Here is a 25,855-nt window from a genome sequence, read left to right on the forward strand (position 1 = left end):
GCCGGTAAATAAATTAAAATTTAATATAGGAAATAGGAATACCCAATATCTAGTACTTATATAATCTTCCCCTAATTCCCAGAACTGCAGCTATCCTATCAGGCATTGATTTCTACAACTTCTCAAAAAACTCTTCAGGAATTATTTCCCAAACTAATGGTAATACATATGCCAACTTCTGCTTAACAGCTTCTTTTTCTCCTGGGGTATCAGCAATCCTGGAATACTATTAGTGCAAGTACTTTTTAAGCTTAACCTATGCATACTCAGTAGGATTTAAATCAGGGGAATAAGGGAGATGCTCCTCCACCCCAATAGAGTTTCTTTCTAACAAATCTATAACACTATAAGCCTGGTGAACAAGAGAATTGTCTTGCTGAAACAGAATATCTTGCATGCCAAAAGAGATTATTTGATGAATAACAGGAAAAAGATGTCTTCTTAAAAGCCTAACATACTTGGTCTTATTCATATTTTGAGTAATAGAAACTAAAGGACCTTTTCTCTTACCCCAGAGCACTGTCAAATCATAAGCAAAATTTCCTTATCTTTCTCCTTTGGATGAACACAATCAGCTTGCCACTACTCTCTAGGTCCTCTGAATACCCATTGATGCCTTGGATTTCTCCACACTATACTCATCACTCCAAATTACTGCTTCAAAATCCTCTACCATCCAATCCTTATGAATTGTAACCCATCTCAATCTCTTCGCCACCAGCTCAGGTTTGAGCCTACACCTTGATTTGGCAAGCCATTTCTTGATATTAGCCCCTCTGAGTACTCTATTCACTATTTTTATTAATATTAGTTAGTCAATTATAGCCTATCCCTCATGATAGTACTAGTACTAAGGGGAATCACCAGTAGAAAGAGAAATTCCCAGAATATATTTATCCCTAAAGGTAGATCTGGTCATTTTCTGGTTGTTTTTAGCTACCTAGACAATTTTGTAACAACACTGATGGCTGAGAACTGGGGTGTGACCAGGATTAGAAAGGTTATTCTGAGATTAGTGCTTACATGCACAAGTAAGAAAGCTTTTGATTATTGTCCAGGGCCGGCCAATCACTTGAGCAACCAGAGCAATATTGAGGAGGCAGTAGTAAAAGGCAATTATTATTCCTTTTTCAATATTGGTCATCTCTCTTCATGAGATTTTAGGTATTCGCTTGTTTTTTAGTATAGAAGGATTTGCATATCCAGACTGGTAAACCATGATTTAAAAAGACAATTGAGGAGCAGGCTGTATGTATTTTGTATTATTTCATTAATAGGTGAGACAATTTGGACTAACACAGTTCAACTTGAGAACTAGACTATAAGTCTAATAACTCCCAAGATTAGATAATTACTATTAGAAATAGTAAAGTTTCTAATTGGAAAAATAGTAATTACCGAAGAGGGTGTGATGGTTTTCAGTGTCTCCTAGTATTCACACTTCAGGAAAATATCCAATGTTGTGAGTTATAGTTAAAGAAGTACATAGTTTATATGAGAGTTAGAAGTAGTCCGTAAATACTCAGACACGGAATATTAATATCAAAGTACCTCCCATACTTTTAGACCTCATCAAGTGATAGAGAAGAGACATTAATAATATAATCTTATTTACATGATTATATTTTACTTTACATCATTCTTAGTTGTCAAAAACTAAATGAGCAACTCTTTAAGCCTCTTTAGACAAAATCTCTCTCTATGAAACGAATCTTGATTGGCCTAGACAAGTCTGAATCTTTACAGATCATTTCCGCCTAACAATCACCAACTTTAAATCTCACTAACTTCTGATCTACCCTACAGATATCTTCCACATAAGTTCCTACTAATTTACAAGAAGCCATTCTACCCGATTGGCATATAATTTCTTAGTCAGCAACTCTTAGTTGTCCTAGGTAATAGGACTAGAGTTATTATCTGGTATTGGTGATAATTCACACAACTATGATGCATTTATTAGGTGAAGACAACCTGATAAAGTTCAGTGTTATCTAGGCCAACTAAAATTCATTTCTGTAGATGGAAATTGTCTAGAAAGGCTCGAACTTCACTCATTTCATTTATAATTACTAAGAGTGAAGTAAAATAGGTAAAGTAGAATTGAATCGTAAAGACAATATTATATTGTTAGGTCTCTTCTCCATTGCTTGATGATCTTTTATCAGCTTAGAGGTACTACTTGTATCAAAATATTAAGTATATAAATTACTAAAATAAGTTTAACCTCAGTGGGAGTTGAACACCTGAACTTACAAATCAACACATAGATCATATCAACTAAACTAGTATATAGTATCTAAAGCTAGAAAGGAACTTCAACATTTATATTCTGTGTCTGAGTGTTCACAGACCATATCTATTTATTATATAACTATGGATCTCTCTGATTATAACTCACAACATCAGGTATTCTTAAAAGGTGCAAACACCTGGAGATCCTAAAAATCACCACACTCTTTTCGGCAATTACAATATAACTAACAACCATTATATTTCCAATAGTAGTTATTCAAACATTAGAGTCATTAGACTTATAGCCTAGTTCTCAAGTCAAACTGAGTTAGCCCCAATTGTCTCTATTGTTGATGAAATAATTAGTTTTATCTGCGGGTTGCATCTGTAAACGTAGTCGTAATCTCAATCTTTTCAGGTTACTTGACTTTAAACCTTCATAACTCCTTACTCAACTAATAGATATCTTCTAAAGGACTTCCTACTAATTAGCAGAAAGCTATTCCACTAGATTGACAAATAATTCCTCAGTTGGCAATCCTTGCTTACTCTGGATGACTCTGTGAAGTTGTATATGCAATTTTCTTAAGTTTCCGACTTCAAAGCTCAATATCTTCTAACCCAACCAATGGATTCTTATCCAGTAACTTCTCCATGTAGAGGAGAAGTACTTCTATAGGATAGAATCATAACCCTTTGGTCAGAGGTTCTCAGTTGTCGTTCAGGAAGCCTTGCAGTTGCAAGTGACATTAGTAGAAAATATTTCAATACCAGAAATAACTTTGACAACTACAGGAGTTAAACATGTGACCTTTAGTGAAGAGTCATGTGATATTCCAATTGAGCTATGTAGCTGAGATTGATTTATATGATGACATGTGGGCCCTGTAAGGTGGCCAGATGGGAGTGTTGATGACCACGAATTGCGATTCTGAATGGGTTATTCTACTTAGGGTGATTCCTAGGTATCAGATCCCAGTATTCCTAACAGTATTCCTTGACTTAAGGTAATACTCTAAGAAGTCTATTGGCTTCTTCAGTAGTACTTTCCCAGAGTTCTAAACTCTATTAATTATCACAAGGTTGATGAGAATGTATTGACTCTTCATAGTGATCCTTTAACATTCAATATCATATTTTTTTACAAAAAATGTCCCATTACTTACAGCACTTCCAAAGATGTTCCATCTTTGAAGTATAGTAACTCTCTAGAAAGTTGATAGATTTGCTTCAGTCCACTTTCCGAAGCTAGTTGAAGGTCCCCACTTGTATATTCTGTGAACAAGATTTGGTTAGCCAGATGGTAGCAACCTATATGGTTTTTCTCTTATATTTTTACTTTTGTGGCATTATAGTCACAGGACGCAACTAAGATAGATATGTATGATGATGTGCAGGCCTGTAAGGGGGCCAGAGAGGGGTGTTGGACATAAGAGATTCCAATTCCAAGCAGGGTTACCCTACTTAGGATGGTTCCTAGGTGTCGGATCCCAGTACCCCTGACACATAAACTGAAGCAATTGCAGCCTTAATGCATATTTCAATATCAGCAAATAGCTCTCTACCTGCTGACTGGAAAGGATGAAGGATGGAGCTGGTGGCATAATTTCAGATGATTGTCGTAATAGTTGATTGCAGTAAGATTGTTCTATATTTAACCACTCTGCTATTTTTAATAAATACAAGTTTATCTTACTATATTATACCGGTAAAAAAAAAGAAGAAGAAAAACACGATGCTATGAAATAATATTGAGTCACAAAGAGAGCCACCATATTGTATAGAACTACCAAGTTACATTGAGCCACTAAGTGACGTTGAGTCACAATGTTGTGTTGAGCCACAAAGTTACGTTGAGCCGTAAAGTTACATCGAGCTGTCAGGCACTCTGGAAGAGTGACCCTGGTTGCGAGAGATTGATCAGCCAGGGGTTATGGCAACCAGCCACAACCGTGGCACGAGTAGGCACTTTAGTCTGACAGTTCTCAACTTCTTTCTTATCAAAGTCGCACAAAGGGAAGGGGTTCCTGTTGAATCTGAAAAATTCCCTTCAACCGAACGAGAAGATAGCGAGGCAGCTCGTTTTTTTCCGTCGGGATTGATAAATACCATGGCGCTATTGTTCTATCTTATCAAAAATTTCTATAGATGACCGAGGTAGCACGTTCTAATGTTGAAAGCCATAGGCGGCGGTGGGAAGGGAAGAAGCATTCTTTGCTTTTTTTGGTTTTTGTTAAATCCGTGGTTAAATCCGTGTTATGATTTTACGGAGAAGCATTGATTGATGATACCTGTATGGCGTGGTTTGTTCTGGTTTGGTCTGGTCTAGTCTGCATGGGTCGTCGGATTGGGAGTTTTTTTGTATTGATTGGTCAGTTGGTGAGATTGCTCTCCACGAGCACGTACAGTACTTAAAAGCTCCTTTCCTTCTGTAACTGTAGATTGTGCAAATAGTATGGTGCCCCAACGAGTGAGAGTTTAATCAATGGAGAACGCATTATTATCGCAGTGTGGGAGGGTCTGTCTGTCCGAGTGCCCGGATGTGTCCCTAATCCCCCAAAACCAGAGAGCTTATCATGATAGGCAGAGAGTTCAGAGCATGCCCGTGTTCACCGGGATGTGCTCAGAGGTAAGAAACGTACCGGTATTTAGCTTGGTAGCTACCGGTAGCTTACTTGCGGGGTGGGTTGAGGACACATTATAGCTTAAGGATGAGGTACAGTACGTAATGACAATGTGGAGAGGGAGAATCTATCATAGTTTGAAGGTTTGTGTCTGAAGAAGGATGTCTAACCATGGACATGTACAGTATTATCGTGCGGTTGGTTTGATATGGTCTGCCAGTCCTTACTTCTATCCCATGAACCAGAGAGTTTATCGTCAGGACGAGCAGGTGCCGGCAGCAGGTGGGCTCATTCAACAAATCAGCAGGTTAGTCCTGTTGTTTCTATGACTGGGTGCACGGGAAAGACAGCTTGATGTCAACATTTTCAGACAGGTAGATGGAATGAATGGAATGGATGGAGTGATTGATGAATCTGACGGATATCCTCTTTCCCAAGCCTCTCCATTCATCGACTACCGGTACCTCCCGTGAATAATACTTATCCTGCTGCACTTCACAGTGCGTGATACAGTACCTACAATCCTTCTTTTTTTCTCTTTTCCGTAGACTACAAGGACTACGAGTACAACATAGTATTTCTTCCCAACTACGGTAACTACACTTCTCACCCTCGTATCCATTGAACTTCAAACAAGTAGTTTAGTTGTCTCTCCGCCGACTGAATACAGAGGTTCTCTCTCATAATAATGAGGACTTGATTCCGCGACATCTACCGTGCTTCTTCTTCCTCACGGCTTTCTTAGACAGATTGACAGAAGGAATCAAGCACAGTACAGGTCCTGTTCGGGCCCCAGCAGTTCCCCAGCTTGGTTCCTGCTCCGTTTCTAGTACTGCGTGCAGACCACACCCCTAGACCCTTTCTCTCCCCCTCTCGCTACTACACCCTATTTTCTCACCCGTCGTCCACCCATCCATCCTCCCTTCCCTCACGCTCCCCTCTTATTCTTCCTTCTCTCGCCTTTCCTTCTCGTTACTCGCCCTAATAATTATTTTTTCCTCACTCTGCGTTCCTTCCCCTTCCTCCCTTCTCCCCTTCCCCTCCACCGTGTCTCCGCCAATTTATTCTCTTCTCGCTCTCTCCCCAATCCTCCTTGACAGGCCTGCCCTGCCAACAGCGGCCATCCTCTCTCACTCATCGCCTATCGGTCCTTTTTTTTTTCTTCTTCTTCGTTGAGTCGCTCCACCCCTTTTTAATCTGTCGCCAGACTCTGTGCCAGTAGTCAACGGTAACGCATACACGGTCCCTTTGTCGTACTTTCTTCCGAGCAATCCAGCCCTAGTTATTTTTTTTTCCCTATCCCTTTACTCGCCAACGGTCAATCCTTTCGGAACCCATATTTCTCCTTTGCGACAGGTTGCGGAATTACCCACATCGGCCAGCAGGTGTCATATATCCGCTGCCTTTTCTCCGCGACTCCCTAATCTCTGTACTGTCGACTGCCGTCCCGACCTGGCTTTCATCCTTACCGACAGCACCGGTCTCCTTATTCCGGGAATTAAGAAGGAGAGGGAGGAACTCCGTAGCGTACAAACTCGCTGCGATCTAACCCAAAAGTTCGCCTGAGAGGGAGGGGGAAAAAGGAAAGGGAAAATAACGACTACGAAAAAATATCACCTGTCAGCTGTGCTATAGAGAAATAATTACGAAGGAAGGGGTCCGATTTGAGGGAAAAAATTAATCGCACGGTGTTTTTCAATAGACTGGTTTCGGTACCTTATATTCTGAGGTCACGTTTGGTTGCTGCACTAGCACTTTCGACATCGATACGAAACTTGTAGCCACACCATCACAACGGCTGCAGAAAGGTTTTCCCAGCCTTTTTACGCTCCAACTAGAAATACCAAAGAGCAAGCCTCTCCGACTGGCGGGCCCACATCATTGGTAGGCCTGAGACCGTTACCCCTTCTTTTTAAGTCACCATTGGAGTAATTCCAATCGGTAGACCCTCAGTGCTAACCTTTTCAACGGAACCGCTGTAGACATAATTCCTAATGTCGTCGTCTTCCGAAATCAACATGAACCATCTCGCTCCACAACACATCTCAGGTTCCTCTACCGGGGCCAACACAACAAATACATCTCCTACTGATTCGGCATCGGGCAATTCTTTACGGGCTAGTTATAATCCAAATGGTGCCATGAACAGTGCTGGTGGTTCCACCAGTAATGTGAGAATGGGGGCAGGTTCCCCATCTTACGATGCTTCGGGCAGTAGTAGGCTTTTCTCTAAAAGGTTAGTCTACCCATCATACTTTGGGTCTTTCAAACTGTTGCCTGTTTAATAAGGCTAAATGGAAGTCTGGTCATTTCTTCAGAGCCCGTGAGATTCAGGCGGAAGAAGGTGTTGCACCACCGGGTCTATGGGGGATGTCATCCTCGAATCAATCGTCATCCTCTTTGAGAGATCGTGAAAGCATGACCCAGGAGATGAACCCTATCAACAGCTACCAGGAACCACCTGCTATACAAACCGATTACGCCTCCCCTGTCCACCGCCGTGCTCGTGCGGGAACCGTTCCATCTAGATTCTCTCCGGGTGGCTTCACTACCGCCCCGACCATTATTCCTGGAATCCCTTCCACAAGCCGCCCCTCCCCGGCACCCTCCCCGTTTAAATCCAACTCTCCACAGAATGTCGAGATGGTGGACAATAGTCAAGTATCGGTTGCCCAGTCATCTTCATCTGTTGCTTCAAGATTGAGATCCGGATCCCTGAACCTCCCTCCCCGTGCCAACTATGTGAGCCCGTTTGGACCGTCTATTTTTGCGAGTTCTTGGACCCCTGGTCGTCCTACCGCGGGTGGGAACAACGGGCTTCCTTCATCACCTGCACATTCGTCCTTCTCGAAGGATGATGAAGGAACTCATATGGCACCAAAGACCTTGGATTACCTTGGACTTGTAGATAGCCCCCAAGCCGCTCGTGCTACGTTGGCTAAACCGATGGGCCTGGATACTCTTATTGAAGGGCAAAGGGCAGCAGCTTTGCAACCATTTATCTCTGACCTTGCTGGTATTCAAAGGTCTAATAGGATCCGCTCATACTCTGTCAATGCCAAGGAAAAGTACGCTGAAGATGAAGAAGAGGAGGAGGAGGAGGAACAACGTCACCTCTACTCTGGACAACAAAGTGGCAACGTAACGCCCTCGTCTCAAGCTAACTTGGCTGCCCAGGCAGCTCTTCACTCTCTCAGTGTAGCTTACTCCCCAAGTCGTCCCAGAGCCAGGACTGCCGGTGTCCTGGATTCACCTCCAGTCAATCGACTAAAGTCTTATCTGGCCACGCCATCAAGATTGGACTCCATGACAAGTGCCTCTGATATTGGCCGGGATTACTTTGATTTAGCAAACAATTCTGATCATACTTTGAAGCTCGGAAACATGCATCCTAGGCCATCAAGTGGAGAAGGAGGTTTAGCTTCGATTGAAGAGTCTTCTCTAGAAGGGCCTACACGCTCACTTTGGCTCGGAAATATCCCCGCATCGACCACTACGACATCGCTTGTTCATATCTTCCAGGGTTTTGGTAATGTTGAGTCCGCTCGCGTTCTTACCCACAAGAACTGTGGGTTTGTCAACTTTAATAGCATCGACTCTGCGGTCCAGGCCCGAAGCAGCCTCAACGGAAAGGAAATTTTTCCTGGTGCTGGCCCGGTGAGAATTGGGTTTGCGAAACCATCCTCAGCTGGAAGCAATGGTACTCCCACACCAAATGGTGGTGCTTACGGTTCCCCGAGTCCTGGGCCCCCAGGCGATTCCGCACCTTCTGCGATTGGGGATGGTGCTCTGTCTCGTGATTCAAATGGTGCTGCTGCTAATGGAAACGACACCCGCGACAGCGTTGCAGCACTCAAATTGCCTGATCTGATTGATATGAGGGAAGATATTGTCAAGATTGTACAGGAATTTGGTGCGGAGCATGATGATGCTTTGATGGTGGGAAACAACATTGATAAGGCTGTTGAATATCAGAATTTTGAGCCTGAAATCCCACCAATCCCGGAGCCAACCCACAATCGCGTTCATGACGCGCCTAAATTGCGTGATATCAGGAAACGGATTGATAATGGAAATTGCTCGCAAACTGAAATTGAGGAGATCGCGATGACCATGTTGGATGAGATTGCCGAACTCTCTAGTGGTATGCTTCCCAAGTTTCCCAAGAATCAGTGATCTCATGAACTTGAAACTAATGTATATTAGATTACCTTGGAAACACTGTTGTACAGAAGCTCTTTGAATACTGCTCTGAGGAGATCAAGGGGGCGATGTTGGTAGAGATCGGTCCCCACCTTGCCGAAATTGGAATCCGTGAGTACATTTTATCAACCGGTCACATACAGTTTGATGCTGATTCATCCTTGTATGCAGATAAGAATGGCACTTGGGCTGGGCAGAAAATCATTGATGTCGCTAAAACCCCTGCTCAAATGCAGAAGATTTGTGATTGTCTCCGACCCTATACCGTCGCTCTGTTCCTCGACCAATATGGAAACTACGTTCTTCAATGCTGCCTTCGCTTTGGCGCCCCGTGGAACGACTTTATTTTCGAGACCATGTTGAGCCGTATGTGGGAAATTGCACAAGGAAGATTCGGTGCTCGAGCAATGAGGGCATGTCTCGAGAGCCATCATGCAAGCAAAGACCAGCAAAGAATGCTCGCTGCTGCTATCGCTTTGCACAGCGTCCAGCTCGCCACAAATGCGAATGGCGCTTTGTTGCTGACTTGGTTTCTGGACACCTGCACATTCCCTCGTCGTCGCACAGTTCTCGCACCACGTTTGGTTCCGCATCTTGTGCATCTTTGCACGCACAAGGTTGCTTATCTGACTGTGTTGAAAGTTATTAATCAGAGGAACGAGCCAGAGGCGCGTGACACAATCCTTAAGGCCCTATTCTTCTCGCCTGGAGATAAAGTGCTGGAAGATATTCTCAGTGATCATTCATGTGGAGCAACTCTTATTTTCAAGGTTCTTACCACACCATTCTTTGAGGAGACGATGCGGAGCGAAGTGGCTCAGAACGTCCGGAACGTCCTGCTCAAGCTGAAGGCTACCCCATCACAGGGGTACAAGAGATTAATGGACGAAGTTGGATTGCCTACTCGCAATGGGGTTTCTAATAATGCCAATACTAGTAATGGACCGAAAGACCACCCACGGGATCGTGTTAACAATAATTCAAATGCCAGTAATGATCGCAGGGGAGTGCCCCAGAACTCTCCTGCAAGCCATAACCACAATCATCATAATAATAATCGCGATCTTCCGCCAGTATCGTTTTATAATGTTACCCCTTCCAGCTTCGATCCGGCCGCCTTGGCAGCTGCCGCTTCTCAGATGCCTCAAAATGCAGGATTCGACCCAGTCGCTTTAAGGGCATTTGAGCAATTAAGCCTTACTGCAGGCTCACTTTATGGTACTCCCGGCCCTCCTGGAATCAATAACCCCGCTCTTCAATATCAGGCCTTGTTGCAACAATCGATGGGACGCTCAGGGCCAAATTTCTTCGGGATGTCCCCTTCGATGGGAAGCTATAATGGAGGGCAAGCTTCACAAGATCAGTACCGTGCTGGCCATCCCGGTAGTTCTCCTGTACCTCAGCCACAGCAAATGGCGAATAACCCGATGCTGGGGAGTATGGGTGCAACACCCGGAGTCTTCAACCCGTTGCAGCTCATGACCGGATATCCTTATGGTGTTCCGGTATTCCAACCACCACAGCAACAGGGCCACAGTGCTGGAAGTGGAAGAAGAGGCGGAAGGGTGAGTTATTCTTAGATTCGCATCTTTGACCAGCTTATACTGAATTCAATTTCACAATAGCGTTGATACGATTTGTCTATCCTCCCCCAAAAAATAATAAACACGGACGAGTCCTTTATTTCCTCTCTGCGATCAATCCTCACAAATTATCTTCGTTACTGGCGTAGCAAATTACATAAATCATACATTTTTATCAGTGCAATAAATGAGTGGTGGGGGAGGCTATGTATTCATGTAACGGAGCTCTTTTTTTATTTTTATTTTTATTAACGGGAATGGTTATTGTATGTTTCTTTGCTCTTTCCTGATTTCATTTCATCTCACTTTCTCCTGTACCCTTTCAATATTATCTAGGTTAAGAGCTGGATTTCCGTCTCGCATTCTATGATAGTTTGTTCCTAACGATCCGGGTCTTTATTTGTGACCTTTAGTTTGGCTCAATCACCGTCCTTCCCTCCTTATCTTTTTTCCCATCTCTTACGATTTTCTCATTGCTTTTTATTTTCGTCTAACATTTTCTCGCCTCCCTCTTTTTCCTAACAGCGGGAAACAAATCAAAATATTCTCACTATTTCTTACTTTTTCCATTATTTCGTTATTATGTATCCCCGCGCCTGCTGCTCATGTCTCCTTACAACTGTTTTTTTCCCTTTTTTGTGTCGCGACGAAGTTAGGAAGGGGAGCGCCCTTCCCTAACAATTACATTCTTTCGTATTTTCCTTCGGTTATGAGAACGAAGGAAGGCTTGGAAAGTCATTAATTGTAGGGACTATGCTTTTGTTAAAACGGGGATTTGGTTTTGGGAGGAAAAATAGGCACTATCACGACGAGAAGATTTCCTTACTAGCTTGGTATTATCTTATTTTATTATTTTCTTTCTATTTTGTTTCCATTCTCCTAGCATTTTGCTGACTGAATGGCCGGCTGGAATGAATGATGGAGGATGGAACAGGGTTCTCTTCAGTTTCTCTTTTTTAAAAAAGTTTTTATTTTGAAACCCTGACTTCTGCAGTAAGGTCTAAGGATCTGTTCTTCCGCTGCGGCCGTCTTGTCCACCGGTATGATACAGGTGGAATGGATTAGCACTCTATGGTATTACCAGTACTGTACTCGTATAGTACACGCAGCGTATCAGTCCTAATTGTGATACCGGCCTCTTCGGTGTTCCCCTATTTAGTTTAAACCTCTAGCTCGTCCTCCCCAGGTTTGAGTGGTGTGCACGAGTGAGGTTTTGTGATGGGTGTTAATTTGGTAGTTACCGACGTGTGGGGGTTTAGTGCGGGGGTTCCTTCTGACGGTGGGAAGCTTGTGCCTTCTCCTTGCACCTGTAGTCTCAAGTTTGCGAGGGGCAGAGTTGGACGAGGCCCTTGGCATACCGTAATTGAATTGGGGGTCAATTGTAGTAGCAGCAGTGGTAGGGTAGAAGTAGTAGTATTAGTATGATAGTAGTAATAGTAGGTGAGGAGGGAGATACGTGGTGTGTTTTGAGTTGGTTGGGCTCGTGGTCGCTCTAACCACTCCGGCAATTTCTTGCAGATTCTCCCCCCTCCCTTCTTTCCTGACCTTTTTCTTCTCTCCCTCTCTTTCCTCTTCACATTTCCTACGATCCCTTGGGGCTACATTTACCTCTGTTTGCCTATATTTTTGAATCCTCTGCCTTGTTTTTTATATTATTATTTTTCTTCGGGCTCGAGTAATACTGTGTTTGCCCTACCATGACTACTCTAGTGGGGGAGACGAAGAAGGGGCAGGAGTCCGAAAGGTCTAAGAGGGCCTGGTGGAAGCATGCTGTCGTTTACCAGATTTACCCCTCCAGTTTTAACGATTCCAATGGCGATGGCATTGGTGATATCCCTGGTATTATTGAGAAATTGGATTATCTGAAGAAACTCGGCATCGATGTTCTCTGGCTTTCCCCCAGTATGTCGTTGTCTCGCTCCCTTGCTGTTTCTTCCACGATCTATGACTGAGGGGGTTAGTTTATTGCTCCCCCATGAAGGACATGGGCTATGACATCTCCGATTACAGGAGAGTGGATCCCAGATATGGCACTCTTGAGGATGTAGAGACACTGGTGAAAGAAGCGAGGAAGAGGTCTATCAAAATTGTGATGGACTTGGTCGTTAACCACAGCTCTGATGAGGTTTGGTTGTCGGATACCCCTCCTTGGATTGTGGGGCTGATGTAGGGCACTACTCTAGCATGGATGGTTTAAAGAGTCTAGAAAGTCCAAGACCAATCCAAAGAGAGATTATTACATCTGGAGACAGCCAAAGTTTGACGCAAAGGGGAAAAGACTGCCCCCTAATAATTGGGTTTCCGTGTTCGGAGGTGATCTTCTCTCTTTCCTAATTCTTCTTTTGCCGTAAAGCTTGATCCAGATTGCTGACCTCGGCACAGGAAGTGCCTGGACATATGATGAAACAACAGGGGAATACTATCTCCACCTCTTCACATCTTCCCAGCCAGACCTTAACTGGGAATCGCCGGTACTTCGGCGAGAAGTATACAGTATTATGAGCTTCTGGCTTGAGAGACGGATCGCCGGTTTCCGCATGGATGTCATAAACCTCATCAGCAAGACTCCAGAACTACCCGATGCACCCGTCACCGATCCGAAAGAGGAATGCCAAGATGGGTCAATGTATTTCGCAAATGGCCCCCGCCTGCACGAGTTTCTGCAGGAGATGAGGAGGGAAGTTTTAGATAAGTTTGATACCATCACCATTGGCGAGATGCCTTTCGTTACCGACCCTCAGGAGGTGCTTAAGTGCGTTAAGGGAAGAAGGGAACTAGATATGGTCTTCCAATTTGACATGTTTGTTTTCCCCCAATCCACTCATCCCATTCTTGTGCTAACCCGGGTTTGTTTCGTTTGGAAGCGTCGAGGTGGACTCCGTGCCAGGCCAAAAAAAGTTTTACCCGCACAGGTGGAAGCTCGCAGACCTCAAGGCCGTCGTGGACAAGTGGCAAACGTTCATGATAAACAACGATGGTTGGAACGCAGTCTATGATGAGAACCACGACCAACCTCGCTCAGTCTTTCGCTACGTCGATAGAAGTGTTGTTGAAAGGAGCTTTCAGGCCAGGGAAATGGCGGCCAAAATGTTGGCGACTTTCCTAGTCTTGCAGAGCGGTACTTTGTTCCTTTACCAAGGACAGGAAATAGGAATGGGCAATGTGCCGAGGGAATGGGGTATCGAGGAATACAAGGACGTTGAAGGTTTGAACTTCTGGAATAAGTAAGTTTATACCATTTTTCCCCACGAGCGAACCATTAATCGATACTAATTGTGATAGATTATTGGAGGAGAGAGAGGGCGACTTGAGCAAGATGAAGGATGCCATGGAGGCTCTTCAGTCGAAGGCCAGAGATAATGCTCGAACTCCGGTTCAGGTAAGTGATGACCTATGACGTCGCATAAACCTTATTCTGCTAGAATCCAGTGCCATGGCCTCATGGCTAATCACTGCCCCCAGAAATTTATGTTATTGAGCCAATGCTGACAGATCGAATGTTTATCACAACAGTGGGATTCCAGCCCTCAAGCAGGATTCACCACCGGTAGTCCTTGGATGAGGGTGAATGATGACTACGAGGAATGGAATGTCGCAGCACAAATTGACTCTCCGTCCAGTGTGTACAATTACTACACGAAGCTGCTCGGCCTCCGTCGGGATCACAAGAACATTATCGTCTATGGGGGTTTCGAAATGCTTTCTCATAGTCATGAGAAGGTCTTCGCGTATAAGCGCTACGGCTATCACGGTCCAGACGTCGGTAAGGCTGCCGTTGTCGTAGTCATGAACTTTACCGGTGAAGCAGAAGTAGAGTGGGACCTGAAAGAGGGGAAATTTGGGAAAGAGGGGTTGTTGCAAAAACCTGAAGTAATAATCGGAACCTACGGCGATGGGAAGGTCACTGTGAAGGACGGAATCGTTCGCCTAAGGCCGTTCGAAGCTGTGGTTTTCTGGGGCGACTTTGTCGATTTCAGCAGGGGTGGAGGACAAGGCCCCAACTGCGTTGTTTCTTGAATTGGGTTTACCGATGGTATCGATTTATTTTGAATTTTGTGTTTCTGCTTTACGATTTAATGATCTCATGATAGATATGCTCTGCTGGTAGTTTGTGATTTTGAGCAATAAATTATGGATGGCGTACAATTGACTCATTGGATTTTTTTTTTTTTTTGGAAAGGAGCCGATAACCCTCTGGACTGAATTTTGAGGGAATAAAATTCTCGGAACGAAAGTTTTCCCAGTGTTCTGGGCTGCGAGAAGTCACGCAGGATCACTCGATCTCTGTGTTAAATGACAGAATTAGGTCTTGAAATAGGGGGGGGGACTTGGCGCCAGGCGATGGAGCAAAGTGCAGAAGAGCTGTAATATCTAACACTTTGTTTGGAGAAGATAAGGGTCTAGACAGCTCCATTAAATTTTTATATTCCTATCACCTTTCTCCCATGTTACAGCAGGGCATGGCGCATTTAGAGGAAAGCACAGGTATTTTATTTAAGTGCATTTGAGCTGAGAAGGTGTGATTCAATATGACTCTTGTTGGTGTTTGAGGTTGGGGGTTTGGGTTTTGGTGCGGGTAGCCAATCAATAGTGGGGAGGCATACGCTGGTCTGCGTAGGTATGAGTCTTAACATCTTCCTGCCCATCAGTCAGCAAGACCAACTCAGGCCATCGCCGATTTTTATTTTAATGTTGCGACAACTTTTTTGTCGACTCAATTTGGTGTGGCAACCACAAATACTCGTCTTCCACAGCTCCACCCCTTCCCCTAGAACCTAACAATAAGACTGGACCCGACCGACCGCCCCTCTCCCATTTTTAAAATATTTCCTTCTCCCCCTTCCTTTCCTCCCCCATCTCCCCTCACCAAACTTTTCCTCTTTGTCTCGTTTGCAAGTCCACTCATTCTCCATTGCTTTCCTTTTTGCTATCCTTTCTTTCATCAACCACACCAACTATCATCAACCTACCTAAGCGAATATTCGAGCGAGCGCGTCACCTTTTCTTCTCGCGCGACGTCACACAAAATTCACGATTCGTGATCATCCTTCCTCCACCCACCGACACAACCGCGACCCAGCAACACTCTAAAGATGTTTGGATCTGGGCCTAGCAGTGGCACGGGTGGAGGTTTTGGAGGCTTTGGGACGAATAATAATAATCAGACCGGGACTACTGGTGGAAGCGTGTTTGGCAGTGGAACGGGGTTTGGCCAACCGGCTGCTACAGGTACGTTTATTATTTTTCTCCGGAGTATTTTTCTCTACTTCTTGCGATGTTGCTTTTCTCCCTTCGATATGGGAACTTGCGTGATGTGTATCCTGCGGAATGTTTTCAACCTGTGACGTGATTGGAGCGCGTTGTCTTGAGGTTCTTTCTCCACGTGAAAGAATAATGGACGAGTGTTACTTTCTTCCATTATGGTGGCGATGGTGGCGATGGATGGCGATGATGATTACATGCATTACACTCCGGAACTCAATCTCGACTAACTTCTCCACCTGCTGGTTTCTTCTCCAGGATTTGGGAATACTGGTGGAGGATTTGGCCAGCAGCAGAGCACGTCTAATGCTTTCGGCGCTGCAACTACAACCAACACCGGCTTCGGTGGTACAAGTGGAGGTACTTCTAGAAATCTGTTCCATCATCGTCATCGTCGCTGTCATTATCTGCTTTTGTACATGCACAATCTTGCGGCCCATAAGGCTCATGTTGTCTTGATTCCCTGTCGTTTGCTCCTGTTGCAATCTTCTGAAACGATCGCGAATATTTCCTTTACCCCCTTTACACATAGCGGCGGCAATGGCCCAACACAATATAGAGCTGTAACCACATGTTGTGTGCTATGTTGTGATATCGTAGAGTTGATGGACTTGACTCTATGGATAAGTTTAAATCTAACATTCCTGGTACTCCTATAGGCTTCGGTGCGACTAATAACGCAGCAGCGTCCCCTTTTGGTACTTCTAAACCATTTGGCGGAACGACCCAACCCGGAACAGGCGGTCTTTTTGGGGGTGGTAATTCTAGTAATACAACAGCTGGCGGTACTGGATTTGGGTTCGGCGCTACCAATAATACCTCTAATGTATTTGGTGGTGGGAATACGGCGGCCGCTGGTGGAAGCGGGCTCTTCGGAAACTCGAAACCAGCCTTCGGCCCTACGACAACCACCGCAGGAGCTACGAGTGGCTTGTTCGGGACTGCCAACTCGGGCACCGGAGGTGTATTTGGGGGGGGCGCAAATACAGGGATTGGGTTTAGCTCGGGGACTGCTCAAGGACCTTTAACTGGGACGGCAAATCCCCCATACACCGCGTTTACGGAGAAGGAAGCACAGGGTGGTGCAACAAATCACTTCCAGACAATCACCTTCATGCCGGCTTATAGGAATTGGTCGTTAGAGGTACGTGTTTTTCTCTCGGGAAATCTTCGGCTAAGTCATCGCAGAGCTAACCAATATTCAGGAACTGAGGCTTCAGGATTATGTTCAAGGCCGCCGGTACGGGACTGATTCGGGCAATAGCGGCGCATTCGGTCAAGGAACCCAGTTTGGCGCCGCGTTTGGAGCTACCAGTGGTAACAACACCTCAGGCTTTGGACCGACAAATAATAGTGCGACTACTGGCGGAGGCCTTTTCGGCGGGGCAGCTAATAATAACACCGCTTCTACTCCATTCGGGGCGGCAAACACCGGAGGTGGTTTTGGTACTGGTGCTACTCAGACAGGTAGCGGTGGCCTATTTGGTGCTAGTAAGCCTGCTACTGGAGGTCTTTTCGGTGCCCCCAGCAATACTACCACAACTGGTGGTAGCGGTTTGTTTGGAGCTGGTGCCAACAACACAACTACTGGGGCTTTCGGTGGAAGCAATACTACTGGCACATTTGGAGCAACAGGAGCTACTGGCGCTACTGGCGGCTTGTTTGGTGCTGCTAACAACAACAACCAACAAGCGCAGAAACCCTTTTCTTTTGGGAACACTGGTACCGGCTTTGGGGGTGGTGCTTCAAATACTGCCTTCAATGCGCAAGGGAACAATGCTACCACTACCGGAGGTGGATTATTCGGAAACACTCAGAGCACTGCTCCTGCTTTCGGGACAACACAGACTGGTACCGGGTTTGGAGGAACGGGGGGTGCTTTCGGGACTGCCGGCCAAAACCAAGGTGGAGCTGCCTTTGGTGGTGCATTTGGAAATAATCCACAGGCTCAACCAAATAAACCTTTCGGCACTGCGTTCGGTGCTACCCAGGCTACCACTGCTACGGGCGGGGGTGGGCTGTTTGGAAATAATAACCAGCAGCAACAGCAACAGAATACTGGTGGGCTGTTCGGCGCTGGCGACAATAAACAATTTGGTCCTCCTGCCATTTCTACTGGAGCCCAGGGTGGCGGACTATTCGGGAACAATGCTACTGCTACTGGAGGCACGGCTGGGGGGCTGTTCGGGGGTGGCCAAGCTACCCAGGCTTCTCAAGGTGGGCTGTTTGGGGGCGGGACTGGTGCCAATGCTGGAAGTGTGGGGTTATTCGGCAATAACGCCAACAAGCCGCCAGGCTCACAGGGCGGTGGGCTTTTCACAAACAATGGACCTCCTTCATCAACCAGTGGCGGCCTTTTTGGGGGCTCGGCTCTTGGCGGTTCCCAACTAAATACTTCTACTGGTGGCGGGTTCTTCAATAATCAGCAACAACCACAACAACAGCAGCAGCAGATAGCTGGCAATGGTTTGTTTGGTAGTCAGTTCGGAAATAGTCTTCAAGGCCAACAGCAGCAGCAGCAGGGCTTTACTGCATCAGTCATGGATTCGCCCTATATTAGCCCTGTGCTCAATTCATCTTTGGGCAACGTACCGAACTCCCCTATGGGTCCTATTGCTACCCCACTAAGCTCTAGTGTCCAGACCAAGAAAGCTGCCATGATCCCCCATTACAAAATCGCGCCCAGGCAGCCATCTCTTGCACCTCGCCTTGGAAATAGCTTCTCTCGAAGCGGCTCACCTTTTGCCGCTTCGTCTGGTAGTCACGCTACTCTTGGTAATAGTGGAAGTTTGGGGCGCTCGTTTTCATCTACCAACAAGCTGCATTTGTTCGATGGGGATGACTCGATTCTCAATTCCAGCTCTTTCACCCCCAACACCTCGAGTCGGGTTGCCAGTTTGAAGAGATTGGTCATAGACAAGAAGATAAGGGATCAAGACTTGTTTTCCGGTGGGCAAGATCTTCGAAAGGATAATTCTGGTGGCTCGGACTTTGCGGCCAAGGGTGGAACCAAGAGTATACTTAAGAAGACTGTCAGCTTTGATATCGCAGCTAGTCGCAGGGGCGAAGAGGAGCTGTATGGTGCGGGAGCTACTTCAGCTAAGGGAAAGGAGACGATTGGGCCCACCCCCACGGCCGAGGAGATGGGTTTCTTGAGAAGTACTCCTGAGAGGCGGAGATTACGGGAGGTTGAAGAAACATCAAATGGATCCTCCACGAGTGATGCGCCCGTTGTCGGCAACGAGGTTGCTATTATCTCCGAGAAGCCGAAGGATGACAAGTCACCTGGAACGTACTGGATGGTGCCTAATGCGTCGAAATTGAAGATTCTGCCGAAAGAGCAACAGAAACGGGTTATGAATTTGACCATCGGACGCCGCGGCTATGGTCAAGTTAGATTCGACAATCCTGTTGACATTTCTGATATCGAGGATATCGACAAGATCCCCGGCCATATTGTTCTTTTTGCTCAACGGGTTTGCACCGTTTACCCTGAGACTATGCCTAAACCACCACCAGGCAAGGGCCTCAATGTGCCTGCTACGATTACCCTCGAGGATTGCTTCCCTGTTTCCAAGAACGAGCGCGGCAAGATCAGAGATCCCGAGCATCCTCGTTATGTCACTCACATCCGTCGGTTAAAGAGCATTAAGGACACCGAGTTCGTTAATTACCTTGCGAGCGAGGGCATGTGGATCTTCCGCGTCCGTCATTTCACTACATATGGACTCGTTGAGAGCGATGACGAGGAGGAAGATGGTGATTACACCGTTGATGAGCCGACGATGCTTCCTACTGGCGAAACTCCCACCCCCGCTAAGACTCCTGGCAGTTCTTTATGGGATGGTGATGAGGAGAGCAGTATGGACGCTGATGTTAGCGGTGTTGACAACACATCCAGCTATGATGATACTTTCGATTTCAAGAAATTTGGTTCTAGTGCTATTGTGTCGGGATCCAAGCGTGATAAACACAGCACTTTCTTGGGCCGCAGTGATAGGGAAACGAGTTACGAAGAGTCTGAAGAGGAAGGAGATGTTACTATGGATCAGTCTTTTTTAGGTGAAGGCTCCGTGGGTAGCGCTGAGGATGTGGATGAACCTGCGGAGCCTGTGTCGGACCAATCGGAGGAGGAGGTTGATACCACTGTTGTGGATGAAACGGACGGAGATGTAACGGGAGCCTTGGTGCTTGCCAACTCTGACATGTTGAGCCCGGTGAAGGAATACGAGGAGGAAGATACGATTACTCAAGATTCTCCCGCGAAGCCATTGCCTATGGGTCAGGACTGGACTGAACAATTGAACAACACCATCAGTCCTAAAAAGAGGAGGTTTGGTGGTGAGAGTTTCATGGCTTCTACTTGTAAACTTGCCAATAACCCGGCCAAGAAATTCAACATTGAGCCAATGAGTTATGGGTTATTGGATTTGGCAAATGATCTTTATGGCGGTCGGGCGAGCACGATAAATGGAACTTCTACGAAAGGAAAAGGAAGAGCAACGTGGGATCAGGTTGAGGTTTGAGCCGTCTTTACCCTTTTGTTTCTTTAACGACGTTTATTATTTCACTTTTCTCCTCTGCATGTATCGACTTTCCTTCCCCTGGAAACAAAAATATTCCAATGTTTATTCTCATGTAAGGTTAAGCAAAACTGAATTATATAACTGAAATTGTTCTTTACTTGTAGTCTCCTACATCCTCTAGGTATCAGCACGAAAACGCGTGGACAGCAACGAAGAACGGTGAAAGCGACGCTGGCACTGCCGGGTCGGATGAGAAACGGTGGCGGAATGCCATAAAGCCAGTTTGGGGGAAGGATGGATCTATCATTTATTTCGGAGACTTGGAAGGGTTAGAACGGAGGAGGAATTACGGCAACGATTTGAAGCTCGCAAAGCTCAAGTACTCTATTCAGGTTTGTGATTACTGTTCTATAGCCTCTGGAAGCGGGTTCTAATTGTGTGCAGAATTCCGAGAGTCATGGCACTCCTAAGCCTTTGGAACTTCAACTCCGAGCGACCACTATCAAGAGGGACGAATTCAATGTTCCAGTTGCTGAGCTTAGGATGGATACACTCTTTCACTCCTTCGCCCAGCTCAGCTGGAGCCCAGACGATCCTGCGGGTCAGCATGAGAAGAGCGTTTGGGAACTTGCCAGTGTGCTCTGGGACCCTATCGCTGGAGAATTGGCCTTGGAGGAGGAGTCGCAGGAGATGATTGAGTACATGCAAGAGACTTGCCGCAAGGAGAGATTATCCAGGTTCTTGGAAGCTTTGGTTGAAGCCGCCGCTGACGAACATGTCCATGGTGCCACTACGCTGGAAGAAGTTGCCATCGCCCATTTGACAGCTCACAGGGTCGAACAAGCTTGTGCTTCTCTTCTTGAAGCTGGAGATTTCAGACTTGCTAATTTGATTACTATGGTTGGCGGGGATGCCAAACTCAGATCGTCTATCGAGAAACAACTGGAGCAGTGGAAGAACAAGGGTGTGCTTGCGGAGATTCCGATTCCTATTAGGGCTCTTTATGAGTTGCTTGCCGGCAATACTTGTTACTCGGAAGGTGTCCGCGGCCCTCCGGAGGATGCCGCTCCTAACTTTTTTATTCTAGATCGGTTCAATCTTGACTGGAAACGTGGGTTTGGACTCAGGTTATGGTACGGATGTGCCGATGAAGAGCCGATCGGGAAAGCAGTTGTCGACTACGAAACGGACATGAGAGAGTACCCTGAGGCCGTTCCCGCTCCCAAACCCTGGTATCACACAGAGGCGAGCCCTGCCCGCGACGGTGCAATTGATATTCTTTGGGGCCTGCTGAAGCTCTATGCCGATCGCGAGCTCAACCTTGAGGAAGTCCTCGCGCCAATGAACATGACCACCAGCTATATCGACTACAGACTCAGCTGGCAGCTGCGTACCATCCTTGCAAGGAAGGGCATTAGAGACTTCAGCGGTGGAAAGCTACATAGGAGGATTGATGGTCTAGACGAATTCATCGCCGGGGGCATGGCCGACCAAACCACCATCGACTTCGCGGGCGAGCTTGAGACTCTTGGAATGTGGGAATGGGCAATCTTCGTCCTCCTCCACCTTACCGACACCGACAGCCGTGAAACAGCCGTCCGCAACGTCATAGGCAAGCACATAGATGAGCTCAAGTCCGCGGAAGGCGCCGATGTCGGGAGGAAGCTAGAATTCCTTGAGAAGACACTTCTAATCCCGAAAAATTGGATCTGCGAGGCCCGCGCCCTGCAAGCCCGCTCCGCCGGTGAGCACTCACTCGAGGCCGAGTATCTCCTTGCCGCGCAAGCCTGGAACGAAGCGCACAAGACCGTCGTTAAGAAGGTTGCGCCGGAAGCTGTCATCTCTGGTCATTTGGAAGATCTTAAGTCCATCCTCGCCAAATTCGAAGACGTCGACCTAGTCGATAAGTGGAACTTGGGTGGCCAGATTTACCTCGACTACATTCACCTTCAAGAATACGTCCTTTCTGGCAAGCCACACCTCAAGAACGCTCCCGAGCAAAAGGGCCTACCAAAATCGAATAGTCCAAAAGACCTTGCAAGACGCTTGCTCGCAGGCCTCAAGAACGCCGATAGAAAGGGGTTTCTGCAGAACATCGCAGTCAGGGAGATGGCAGGCGTTGTCGGAAGCTGGGTGCTTAAGAGCGAGGATATGGTTTGTCGCCCTTTTCTTTTCAATTTTTTCTTATTATTTAAGGTGGATATGATGGTAGCGTTGATCACTTTTCGCATAGATATCCGAAGCTCCGAAGCTCCTAGAACTCCCCCTCACCGAAGACCAGTTCCTCCGCAAGACGGTAAATCTGGGACTGGCATATTATAAAGCAAGGTTGCAGGAGGCTAGGTAGTAGTCTTGAATTGTTATTTTCTTCCTTCGCCTTGGGCGATTGCTTGCCTGCTTGATTGATGGGTTGTTTGTTTGTCTGGGAAATGTGAAAAGTTTGATTCCTTTTTGCGTTTTTATTTTTAGAAAAAAACAATCTCTTTTTATTCCTTCATTACTCTACTAAGCTTACTTATTCCTCACCATCCCGTTTTATTTTTTACCTTTTTTATTTTTTATATAGCGGTGCTTTCGTGCAGTCATGCAATTTTAGTATGATACGTGGTGATCTGAGTGGTGATAATTGAGCTCGTGTTTTTCTGTCTTTCCCATTTCTTTCTATGATACTTGGCGCTTGCGCGGGCTGGCGGGGTAATCTTGTGTCCTTGTAGGGAATACCGGTACGAAGATATTGGCGTGGGTGGATGTCGGAGTGGTGAAAGGAAAACGAACCCTTAAGCCGGTTTCAAGCACTGGTGCTAAGGCTGTACTTGTACTACTACATTAGGAAGAGAGGAAGCTGCGAATGGGGCTTGGGGTTGCATTTCTGCCATTTTCTACTGTATCATACAATGCAGTGTAAAAGCTGTATGATATACTTGTACATATTTTATATACAAGACCGCTAAAATGAGGTTTTTTAAAAAAAAAAGAAATTAAAGTGGAAATGGAGGCAACAATGACGCAGCCAAGTGGGGAATGGGAAACATTGTTTTTCTATCGGGAAGAATTAATTCGCGTATAGAAGTTGGTTGCTGACTATTGATTCTCGTCAACCTCATTGCGCGGTTCCCGGACATAACTTGGACTAAGACAGCATTGGTGGTTGTATACTGATTTGGTGATAGGAGGATACAGTGTGTAGTGTTGGATCGAATATTGGTTGAGCAAAGTGCCAATGAAAGAAAACACACCAATATCAGTAAAATTCGATCTCTATTAGCCAGCAGTAGTTCACGAACCGCGATACGAATTATTACTGGAATAAAGCTGTGGGCAGCCACGAACTCGGGGATTTTTTTTGCCTGTATTTCTTTCGGCAGCTAGTGATTGTGAGTCGGCGCTTTCACGAGTGAGTAAAGCTCGAGGTATCGTGGTTTGTGCATCAGATGTTGAAACCTCCGAAAATAAGAAGAGTGGTGAGCCAATTATAAAAGGTAGGAGAAATAAAAACAAAATAGAATATATTGGTTCTCAAGTTTGGGGGTTTCCGTGACTTGGGCGCCGCTTTGGCGTGTACCGGTGAGAGAAGAAGTGCTATGGTATTTCTTGAAAATGGGCTTGTATGCCATAAGCTAAAGCCCTGTTCGGCATGGTAAAGAATACTGGAGTTATCTGCACCGTTTTGGAGTGTGTTTTGCAATGTCATCGTTTTTATTTTCGCCTACCGTAGGTATTTTTTCGGAGTGTCAAATACTAACAGTTTCATACTTTTTTTTTTTTTTTTTTTTTGCTAGAATATGCAAAGATATAAGGAAGAATTAATTCTTTTAGATAATACAGTAGTCATGATAGGGAGTTCAACTATACTGCTTCTCAGCTTGATTGGTACTTTATTTTTATTAAATCAGTATCATTAAAATGCAAAAAATAATAATTGTATTCTTATGTATCATAACATCACTTGAGTTCATTGACGAAAAAATATGATTTGTATCATGGAGAATACATATCACCCACCACCTCTGTTAGTGTGATACAAAGGGATGTAGACTGGTGAATTGGATATTAGGCTAATAATAAAAATACTGTTTAGAAAACCTGACTCTGCTGAACATCTTTACTTACAGAAATACTATTGTAAACGTGATAGCAATTTTTTTTACCGCTGTCCACACACGTCCAGACCAAGACTCTTAACCGTTACCCAGGGCCATCTAATAATTTGGGCATCGATCGGACCAAGCTTTTGGATACGGGGGGAAGAAGGAAAGTATAATGCCTGTTCGTAGTAGCGGTCATCTCTCATGATGTTTTCGGAATGCTTTTTCCGTTCTCGGCATATTATACTTTCTCACTTCCCGATCGATTGGTTATTATTGAGGAATGAGAATTGGAATGGAAAATAGATTAATTGACCTATACTGTACCCTAACAGTATTGTAAAATAATAATAATCGTGTTCAATTCCACGAGCGGGCATTTTCGCGAGGCATGATATTTGTTATCACCCCATGGCTTCGTGACGTGAGACGTGTTTCGCGAACACTTGTGCCTAGTGGCTGTAGCTATGATATTACGATACTTTTAAAACTCTGGTGGACCACCGTTTACGGATTCTTCAAACTGCAAATCTCCACTGCTATATCGTTCAATATGAGAGAGCAGCAATGGTGCTGCAGAGGAGAGCTAAGAGGGAGAGAGCATATATGAGGTGAGGAAAATAAAAGAAGGGGTGGAGAAATAGAGAAGGATGTTGGAAAATGGAAAGGAAGCAAAAAAGGATATCGTGGAACTGGAGTTGGGCTGAAACATGTCAGCAGAGTATTCACAACACCAGCAGGCCAAGCAGGAGCGGACAGAGAGTATATACCACGTGCTATCGCCCGATATGCTAGAGCTGTGAACACCGCCCAAGGGACTTTCTGAAGACGATCCAGCAACCCCCGAAATCCACAGAATCCCCCCACCCACTAAATAGCACGCACGCACGCACGCACGCAAACCCAGTGATAATCGCACAGACCCTACACAGCCCTATATCCCCCAACCCCCTAATACCATACCAACCCTTCAGCCCAGCGCACACCCACCTTACCCCCCGCTATCACCACAGCCCCTCACTCGTTCATCTCCAGCAACCCCACACACCAGCATCCCAAAAACCCCTCGAGCAAAAGCTCCCCCTCTCCCCCCGGTCACAAGTCACAAACCCCGATCAACAGGTCAAGATCTGAGTTGAGTTGAGTTGAGCTGAGTTGACCAGGGCGGGGCGCTCCCAGCGGTATTACCCCGGACCTCAACGAATGCAGAAATGGTCCAGTCTTGGCAAGGCTTTTTCGTCCCCCGGCCCGGTCCAGCCCAACCCAACCCAACCCAGCCGCGCGCCCCTCCCGCATCTCGCATTCGGTTAGGGGACACGACCAAAACGGCTCGAACG

The 25,855-nt window shown here is 45.9% G+C and overlaps 5 protein-coding genes; 4 read left to right on the top strand and 1 right to left on the bottom strand.

Moving 5' to 3' along the window:
• Positions 1–4,720: 4,720 nt before the first annotated feature.
• On the top strand, positions 4,721–5,562 carry GSTUM_00008055001 (uncharacterized protein; the record flags this gene model as incomplete). XM_002839824.2 has 1 exon in its annotated part: positions 4,721–5,562. The coding sequence occupies one exon, from the start codon at positions 4,721–4,723 to the stop codon at positions 4,937–4,939; it is 219 nt and encodes a 72-aa protein (XP_002839870.1). The 3' UTR covers positions 4,940–5,562.
• Positions 5,563–7,289: 1,727 nt separating this feature from the next.
• Positions 7,290–10,994, top strand: GSTUM_00008056001 (uncharacterized protein; the record flags this gene model as incomplete). XM_002839825.2 has 4 exons in its annotated part: positions 7,290–9,003; positions 9,066–9,173; positions 9,234–10,627; positions 10,688–10,994. The coding sequence occupies 4 exons, from the start codon at positions 7,290–7,292 to the stop codon at positions 10,691–10,693; spliced, it is 3,222 nt and encodes a 1,073-aa protein (XP_002839871.1). The 3' UTR covers positions 10,694–10,994.
• A 128-nt stretch (positions 10,995–11,122) lies between these two features.
• GSTUM_00008057001 (uncharacterized protein) lies at positions 11,123–12,001 on the bottom strand (the record flags this gene model as incomplete). XM_002839826.2 has 1 exon in its annotated part: positions 11,123–12,001. One exon carries the CDS (start codon positions 11,999–12,001, stop codon positions 11,801–11,803), a length of 201 nt encoding a protein of 66 aa, XP_002839872.1. The 3' UTR covers positions 11,123–11,800.
• A 341-nt stretch (positions 12,002–12,342) lies between these two features.
• On the top strand, positions 12,343–14,722 carry GSTUM_00008058001 (uncharacterized protein; the record flags this gene model as incomplete). XM_002839827.2 has 7 exons in its annotated part: positions 12,343–12,547; positions 12,607–12,770; positions 12,829–12,958; positions 13,028–13,445; positions 13,510–13,869; positions 13,928–14,024; positions 14,159–14,722. The coding sequence occupies 7 exons, from the start codon at positions 12,343–12,345 to the stop codon at positions 14,660–14,662; spliced, it is 1,878 nt and encodes a 625-aa protein (XP_002839873.1). The 3' UTR covers positions 14,663–14,722.
• An 802-nt stretch (positions 14,723–15,524) lies between these two features.
• GSTUM_00008059001 (uncharacterized protein) lies at positions 15,525–22,960 on the top strand. XM_002839828.2 has 6 exons: positions 15,525–15,874; positions 16,567–17,051; positions 17,113–20,427; positions 20,598–20,825; positions 20,878–22,587; positions 22,667–22,960. Exons 1-6 carry the CDS (start codon positions 15,739–15,741, stop codon positions 22,778–22,780), a joined length of 5,988 nt encoding a protein of 1,995 aa, XP_002839874.1. The 5' UTR covers positions 15,525–15,738; the 3' UTR covers positions 22,781–22,960.
• The last annotated feature ends 2,895 nt before the right edge of the window (positions 22,961–25,855 follow it).

This window comes from Tuber melanosporum (assembly GCF_000151645.1).
Source record: "Tuber melanosporum whole genome shotgun sequence assembly, scaffold_41, strain Mel28".
Taxonomy (NCBI): Eukaryota; Fungi; Ascomycota; class Pezizomycetes; order Pezizales; family Tuberaceae; genus Tuber; species Tuber melanosporum.

Excerpts from the sequence above, each read along its gene's own strand:
- GSTUM_00008059001 (XM_002839828.2), top strand. The coding sequence starts at position 15,739 with ATGTTTGGATCTGGGCCTAGCAGTGGCACGGGTGGAGGTTTTGGAGGC. Across the intron at positions 20,428-20,597 it reads CAACGTGGGATCAGGTTGAG|TCTCCTACATCCTCTAGGTA; the intron begins GTTTGAGCCGTC and ends CTTTACTTGTAG. Across the intron at positions 22,588-22,666 it reads TGCTTAAGAGCGAGGATATG|ATATCCGAAGCTCCGAAGCT; the intron begins GTTTGTCGCCCT and ends CTTTTCGCATAG.